Source organism: Zingiber officinale, chromosome 4A (genome assembly GCF_018446385.1).
Source record: "Zingiber officinale cultivar Zhangliang chromosome 4A, Zo_v1.1, whole genome shotgun sequence".
Classification (NCBI taxonomy): domain Eukaryota; kingdom Viridiplantae; phylum Streptophyta; class Magnoliopsida; order Zingiberales; family Zingiberaceae; genus Zingiber; species Zingiber officinale.
Window position 1 is genome coordinate 97,176,183 of NC_055992.1, and position 8,319 is coordinate 97,184,501.

The window sequence follows — 8,319 nt, forward strand, 5'->3', positions numbered from 1 at the left end:
TTTTCTTCAGAACAGCAGGCCTCATCCGGCAACCTTAAGGTTCAAAATTAGAACAAAACATGCATATCAGGAGGTATATAATTAAGGCAACGCAAACAGCATGAAACCTACTAAAAATGTTCTTCAGAAAGTTGCTTTATTAAAAAAAGTTTGGGCATATCACAAAGCCACAAAACTCCAATGCTTTGGCTGTCTTCTTTTGAACGCTTAGATTCCCGTCTCTCGTGCTTGTGCTTGTCATTGCCTGAGAAGGACATTGATGCCTCTGAGTGCATCTCTTACCTGACAAGAACATTACTGCTACATTTTAGCTGCTTCATTTATTGTCTTCTTGTGTTTCAATCTCAAAATTGCACCTCAAGAAAGAAGATTGAATCTAATGGACAAATTTTAGTAACACTTCCATTTTTTTTCATTAGCACTTGAACGCACCCTAACAATACTTAGTCTCAATGTTTGTGCAACGATTGTAGATGGCAAACTATCAGAATAAAATGCTACTTGCCAACATAATATACTGATCGTTTACTTCAAAACATAAGCTAGCCACATTTAGCTCATCTAACATGATATCTAGCAAACCTCAACCAACCACTGAGATAGATCCTCAAAAAAAGATCAATCACTCACCAAACTGCACATCAAGCCTGCTGTTCTCAACAAAACACAAATCTTCTGGCTGTTGGTTTAATTTGGAATGACATTCACTTTTCAACTTCAGCACAGCAACTATTTTTGTTAATTAAATTAGAAATAAATAAGATATTTTATAATCCTTATGTTAGGTCATCAGACCCATATGCTAAAGTAAAGTATTTCTAACATACATCTAATTGCAGATCATTAGGCAAGCGAAATAGGTTATTTTCACAGTTAAAATCTGGACTCGTAACATAATTTTGTTTTGATACGATCTTCCTAGAACTGTATCAAAAGAGGATTTTAATACTATGAATGAGTTTTCACTCAAAAACAGTCAGGCAACCCGCAAGATCCATACAGCTTCAGGAATCGTCGTAAAACAGTGTATAAGCAATCTTGTCGCAGGCATCTAAGTCACAGAAATACCCCAAAAATCGTTCTTTTATATGAAAAAAACAAGTACGAGAAGCAAGGCAACGAAGTGAAGATAAGAACCAGAACCAGAGAAGGTCATCATGATTTGAAGAGACCAAATCCAAACAAGGAGCTTGCTTTTTCGCCAAGGATTCTCGAATTCACTTGATGCAAGTGGGGAATCGAGCAGAAAAGGCACGAGGGGAGGCAGGAAGCGCCCGCCCTATCCATCATAGCTACGGCGCCGACGGCCGATCGGTTCCCGACCTGCACCAAGCGAACCCGAGAGTGCGGCGACGACGACAGAGGAGAGGAGGATCGAAATCTAAGAACCGATCGAATTGAAGCTCTTCTAGTTATTAAACGGGCGCTTGACGTGGGGAACTCGAGGAGGGGGATTTTAAGAAGCAGGGCGGGCGTCGGAATCGTCGGCAAGAAGTCCGCCCTATTCTCCGCCTCGCGGGGAACATGGTGTTCCCACCTCCTCACGTGCAGATCATGCACCGCTTCCAGTAAATGAAATATATCGCGACAAATATTTAAATTTCATTAAATTCTGATTCCTTTTTAAAATTTCAAGATAAAATTTATCCAGACAAAAACTTTAATTATCTTTAAAATAATTTTAATCGATTTTTTAGGACAATAATAAATATTTAGAATCGGACAATTAAAATATTTTTTATTTTTAAAATCATTATTAAAGATTTCATAATAATATCATATTTTATAAGGGCATCCACAATTCTATATCATTATAACATCCAGCACCTCATAAAAAAATATGAGATCCACTACCACATACTCATTATAACAACATAATTCTTTCATCCGCATTCCTTTTAACATTAATACTCATTATGTATGAGTTCCACAATTCACTAAATCATCTTCAAATTATATCACATTAAATAAATATATTTTAAATATATTTTAAAATATTTAAATTATTATTATTTTTTAATAATAATCTTATTTCTAAAAATATAATTTTATTATTTTTCAAAAATAATATTAACGCATGAGAAAATGAAATTACAATGTTGGATTGATTGATTTTAATCAAAAGTACACTTAATTCCCCCAATAAACCTTCCCATCTATTTTAATCCTAAATTAAAATAAAAAATTAAAATTTCATATTTGAATTAAACGGAACTAAATTTAAAAAAAATAAAAAAATTAATTATTTAATCAAAGAGGTTAATATAAAAATTATGGATGATCCTAAAAAATTTATTTTAAAAAAAAATATCATTAAACTAATGATGATCTCATAAATTTCTTCAGCATCACCATTTTGGTATTCCAAAAATAGAATATTCTGGTTCATGCACTACAATAAAGACATCGACCAAAAGTTTTAGTAGTAATATTTTTAGTTGCCGACGTCACTTAGCGAAGGATTATTTGTTTCCCTCACTAATTTTAGCAATGAAAATTTATTATCATCAATAAGTTTAATGATTTTTTTTTATTTCATCACTAACTTTATCGATAGGTATTTTATTTTCTAGCTAAATTAGCAAGGGTGGATCTAAGATTTTATGTGTGTGATCATCTACTCTTTCGAACTAAGAAACTCTCCGAAGACACTTATTAAGGACCTAAGCACAATCTTAAACACTTGAATGATTAAAAAAGAAAAAAAAATGACTAAATTAGTATTTATAGTCCTTAGTTAAGAAATCTAACATAGTATAATATAATCACTATGTCTATATGAAATTTCATACCATTAGATTACTAATTTGTACTATGCATCCCATAAAGCACCCGTCACTTTCATATTTTTTAAAATGAATGATGCCACAACATCTACATATTCTATTAACATTATATAAAATAAACAAAAAGAATAGAAAAACATGTTTACCTTCCCATCCATGCCACGTATAGCAACTGAAGCTTCTTCACTGCATGTAAAAGTCATAAAACCAAACCCTCTAGAGTTTGGACCTTCCACTTTTCATGTCAATAATGACTCTAGCTACATAAATACCAGTGAGTATAATGTACTGCAAAGATTAAAAAGAAATCAGAAAAACAATCACGACTTACCATTAACAACTTCATAATTTGTAAATGCTTCTTTTAAACTTAGTCCTCAGTGCCAAATGAAAAACTTATAAAGTAATAAGATCATCATTCAGTGCCAAATGAAAAACTTATAAAGTAATAAGATCATCATAAGTTGTGTAACAGAAAATCAATAGCAAGGCAATAAGATATTCTAAAATGTATTTTATCAAACCTCCAATAAAAACTTTTGAAGTAGATTTTTTTTAGAACTTGCTAAATTTAATTTACAAAGCAGCAGCAAATAAGCGGCAGATTTCCCAAAGCAGCAGATTTTATAGACGGATAGGGAGCAAATAGGAATCCAAGATTTTACACCACAGCCAAACTCTCCACCAGATTATATAGAGCAGTAACGAATAGGAATTAACTACCTCCAACATACCTACAAACTTGCTGAATTTACAGAGCAGTAGATTTTTTTTTCAAATAGATGAAATGACATAAAACTAATTATAAATTAGTCTCATAGTCAAAGATCAAACCATGAACTTAATGTACATCCAATTAAGTATCAAATACAATCCTCTAACTAAAAGGAATTCGACATTCTTTTAAATTTTTGAAGTCTTCAATAATATCTTCTATGCTCATATTTCTAGCAATTCCTCTCTCAATATATACCATTAATGCATCCGAGAGAAAAGTATCCTCCATTTTGCTCCGAAGCCTTATTTTCACAATATTCATCGCAGAAAATGATCGTTCTGTAGTAGCAATGGAAACCGAAAGAGTAAGCACAAGTATGATCACTCTAAAAATGAGGTTGTATGTAACATATTTGTTAGTCTTCACCAACCATTGACATAATTCTGAAATGGTTGAAAGATTTTTATAGTCAGGTCCTTTGACTACATTATGCTCGTAATGCTTCAATTGCATCTCCAATTGCTCTTTTTCATCTCTTGTAAAATCTTGGGCATAAAACTTTTCAACTAATTTACAAATATCCTCAATTTTGAAAGACTCCATCGCATTTTGAGGATTTAAGGCATTACTAAGAATGAGCAATTCCATAGCATCATCACTAAATTGCCCATTAATTTCTTGCAACTGTGAATCTATAGAAGCATAAAAGAGGTCTACCTGATAATGATGCTCAATGGTGAAATTGTCTTGACGAACGCGGGCTCGTCCTCATCTATCAATATACGAAGCATTGAAATCAGGAATATCAATATTTCAAAGTTCACAAAAAGATTTCACTTTTGCAAGCAAATCATTCCATTTGTTATCCTGCATATGTTGAAGTAAATTCTTAGTAGATAATACCGGCTCCATTGCATTTATAATATCCTGAGACTTACTTTGTAAAGCCTGACAAAGAATATCTGTGATCCCCATAATCTCATTCATAAGATGCAAGATGAATACAAAATCAAAAGAAGTCATTTCATCATAAACAGATGTTGCATCTGCTCGTTGAGGAGGAAGCCCATCATCCATAACCTTGAGCAATACCGTACACGATGCACTAAACATCTTAATTAGGCCTTTCAATGATCTCAAATGAGAACTCCAGCGTGTATCAGTAGCTCGTTGTAAAGTACCTATTTGATTAAGTCCACGCCCTGTCTCGAGTTCATTTATTGCAATCAAATGTGCAATGTCATCCGCATGAGCATTCTTCAATTCATCATTACGCTTACATGAAGAACCAACAATATTAACTATAAAAGTTAATCTATCAAAAAATTTATGAATAGGTGTCACATTTTTTGATGCTGCAACTAAAGCCAATTGTAACCGATGAGCAAAGCAATGAACATAATAAACACCTCTACAATCTTTTATAATCAAAGCTTGCAATCCATTAAACTCACCCCTCATATTACTAGCACCATCATAACATTGACCTCTAATATTTTGAACATCCAAATTATAGTGAGCCAAAGTAGAATATATGACATTCTTTAAAGTCAAAGCCGCAATATCAGATACATGAACAAGCCCAAAAAATTGTTCTTGAATGAATCCATTAGTATCAACAAATCTCAATACTATAGACATTTGCTCTCTTTTTGATTCATCTCAAGATTCATCAACAATTATGCAATACTTGGCAACTCCAATTTCTTCATGAATTATATTTTTCACTCTCATGGAAATCACATGAAATATTTGTTTCTGAATATCGTGACTTGTATACTTGGCATTTTTTGGAGCTTTCGCAATTGCTTTTGAAAGTTCGTCATTGTACATAGTTAGCACATCCAAAAATTCAAGAAAATTGCCACGATTAGATGAACTAGATTTCTCATCATGGCCCCTAAACGGAATTCCTTGAAGTGCAAGCAACAATATCACATGTATATGAGCTTTTAACCGAAGACGATTAGCTGCGACTTGTTCATCATTAAAATTGTCAAATCTCCGTGATATATGTTGTGGTTGGTTCATCAAATCCTCACATGCCTTTTCAGCATTACGATGGGGTGAAGATACATTATCTTTCCCTATATGGCCTAGGAAAGCACAAGCTTTTCCATTTCAAATTTTCTTCCAATTATCAAATTCATCAATAGTAAATGCAGTTTGATTTGAGCATCCTGATGGCTTGTTGAAGATAAAATATGAAAAACAATATGCCTTATCTTTAGCTGGTAAATACTCCAACTAAGGAAATTGTTCATACCAAGCAGACTGAAATCTTCGAGGGTGCTTAATATTTTTATTTAATGAATATTCTCGAAGAATAGGTTGATATGCCTTCATATTCAAATAAGCTCGACAAATCTCCTCTCGTTGGTTAGGATGATATTCCCAAATTTATCGACGCAATCCTGGACCACGTTCTAAAGAATGGAGATTAACCTCTTCTGTTTCTGTATGTTTGAATCTTTTAGGGGGGATTTCAGATGGAAGATCATTATTATTTGATCTTATTGATGGGGTTATAGGAGTAGCTGGATCATGTTCATTTGCTCTCTTTCTTTGAAAAAACTTATCAATCGTAACAGATTTTCCCATTTGAAGTATATGAAGCCTTTGACAATGAAAACTCATGTTATTTCAAATAAGTGAATAATAATTAATAACAACACTATTAAATAAAACATTAAGTTAGTGAATAATAACAAATCATTAAAAAAAATCATGCTTTTTATCATTTCATCAAATATTAAATCAACAATTCTAATTTCAACCATTTAGCCATTTAGGTAGTTTAATTTCTAAAATCACAAGATTTGATTAAAATGTCTAAAATTAATCATTTTAGTGGGAGAAAGCCAAACAAAATCAAATAATGCAGCAAAAAAGAGAAAAGCAAATAAAATAAGGAATCTAATAAAATTGTGAAGTTTAGATAATTTTGTTTTTGAGAAAGAACTGCAAGGATGAATCTATAGGTTGCTTCAATAAGAGCCATAGCCCACGGCAGCTAAATAGTAGGACAAGGGAACCATGTGATGTAATATTATTATATTAAGATTTTTTTCTCACAAAATTTATGGAATCTTGGTCTTTGAACTTTGGGTATTTATCTCCCCCGTCCCTTGTGTGTATGTTCTTCTTGCCTTGCAGGTTTGCCTCATTCATAAATAAAGGTATGAATTTGTGCTAACAGCTAACCTTCATAGTGTGGTAGAAAACTAGAAATGAACATCAGAACATGGAAACATCAAAAAAATAGTTTTTTTTCTTTCTCCCTTCTCAGTTTTAAGAGTTTCAAAACCCTAAGAACTAGATAGCAAGGAGTAGAAGGAAATTGTACCTTTCTCTCAAATAGGGCTTGAGAATGTTCTCGTCGCACTAGACCTCCACCGCTCCACGTCTAACATCCGACGATCATTGGTTCAACAACATCGGAGAGAGGAGCCGCTGCAACGACGCCGCCGCCTCTTGCAAAGTTCGGAACTCGTACATATTTTTCCACCAAAATGTTTAATTAATATTTACTAATAATATTATTACTCATAATTAATATTATAACTAATATTAATAAACTTTACATATGGACTGGGGGGGGGGGGGGCATGGCCCCCCCGGGTCCAAGTGTAAATCCGTCACTGTAAATTAGGGTAAACTTTCAACGATAGATTTTTTTTATTTTCATCGCTAATTTAGAGTAAAGTTTTGGCAACACCCCCTTAATTCCATGATTTAAATCTTACTTATGCCCCAATTTCAATCTAATATTATGATACAACATTACAAATCATTTATTATACATTCAATATTCACAAACAATACATGATACATTCATAAACAATTCAAAAACATCCCCAAACAATTCACAAACAGGATCAAAACATCCACAAACAATTACATCATTCACTTAAAGCATCATGCATTGTTCTAAAACAATTTCATCACAAAAACCACACATTCTACTCAAAACCAACGCATCCAAATCCAACACATCTCACATCCTACTCAATAGTACATTCATCATCATATAATCCTACAACAAGTTCAATAGATATGTTATTAAAAAAATCAAGGGCAAAACTACTCATGTATGAAATAAATCTGGCTCATATGGTAAACCTAAAATTAAAATAGATATACACAAGTGCAAAATTACTTATCAGAAAAGTATACAAATTGATAAATACAATATTGACATGTTTTAAAAAAAATGTCTTAATGAGAGTTTAGATATCTACTGATGGTGATAGAATATACTTTATTTGTATTGTTCCTGAAAAAAAAAAGTCAAGAATCAAAAATAGAAATGTATATAGTATTAAAATTAATAGAACCAATGATAAACAAAAAAAGCTACCTTAGAACCATGAGCTACTTATCAGTATCGTTCATGTCTTGAGTCTCCTATGAGTTAAAACCATGTGGCATTGGAAAAATAAAAGGACTCATTAATGGAAAGCGAGAGAAGAGTTCTTACATTTGCCACTCTACTAACATCTTGACTCGATCTTGCATCGATTGCTCACTACTGACTGAGATTGCTCTAATGTCATGACCCCGTCATTCAATTCTTGATTTTCTTATCTTAACACTTGCACTTCAATAGATGAAGAACTATGACAACCCCTAAGCCTAGGATTTATCATACGTTCATACGTGACTTTTACCTAAGAGCTAAGGTCGTAGAGAAAGTTCTTTTTCCTTCTACCGACAATGTCAAAATATATATCATTTAATACATCATCTGATAGAGTTTGTAACTCCTCTCCCTCTATAGCAGCCTGAGATGCCTGAGCAACTCGATCAGTGATT

General features: G+C 32.8%; 1 protein-coding gene and 1 long non-coding RNA gene across 3 annotated transcripts; both read right to left on the bottom strand.

The window, feature by feature from the left end:
• LOC121970278 lies at window positions 1-1,562 on the bottom strand. Of its 2 annotated transcripts, none has more exons than XR_006108886.1 (3): window positions 1,144-1,562; window positions 112-282; window positions 1-33 (listed from the first exon to the last, which is right to left on the bottom strand). It is a non-coding gene; the product is annotated as an uncharacterized LOC121970278 (long non-coding RNA). The 2 variants fall into 2 exon arrangements; XR_006108887.1 differs by having other exon boundaries at window positions 1,138-1,562.
• Window positions 1,563-3,002: 1,440 nt separating this feature from the next.
• On the bottom strand, window positions 3,003-5,145 carry LOC121972527 (zinc finger MYM-type protein 1-like). The gene is made up of 3 exons (XM_042524184.1): window positions 4,342-5,145; window positions 3,760-4,221; window positions 3,003-3,074 (listed from the first exon to the last, which is right to left on the bottom strand). Exons 1-3 carry the CDS (start codon window positions 5,143-5,145, stop codon window positions 3,003-3,005), a joined length of 1,338 nt encoding a protein of 445 aa, XP_042380118.1.
• Between the last annotated feature and the right edge of the window lie 3,174 nt (window positions 5,146-8,319).

Bases quoted from the DNA above. Each gene is read 5' to 3' on its own strand.
- LOC121972527 (XM_042524184.1), bottom strand. From the start codon at position 5,145: ATGTCTATAGTATTGAGATTTGTTGATACTAATGGATTCATTCAAGAA. The intron at 4,222-4,341 runs GTGAAATCTTTT...CATCATTATCAG, and splicing joins GGAATGATTTGCTTGCAAAA to GTAGACCTCTTTTATGCTTC. The intron at 3,075-3,759 runs GTATATATTGAG...TAATCTTTGCAG, and splicing joins TTCTCTCGGATGCATTAATG to TACATTATACTCACTGGTAT.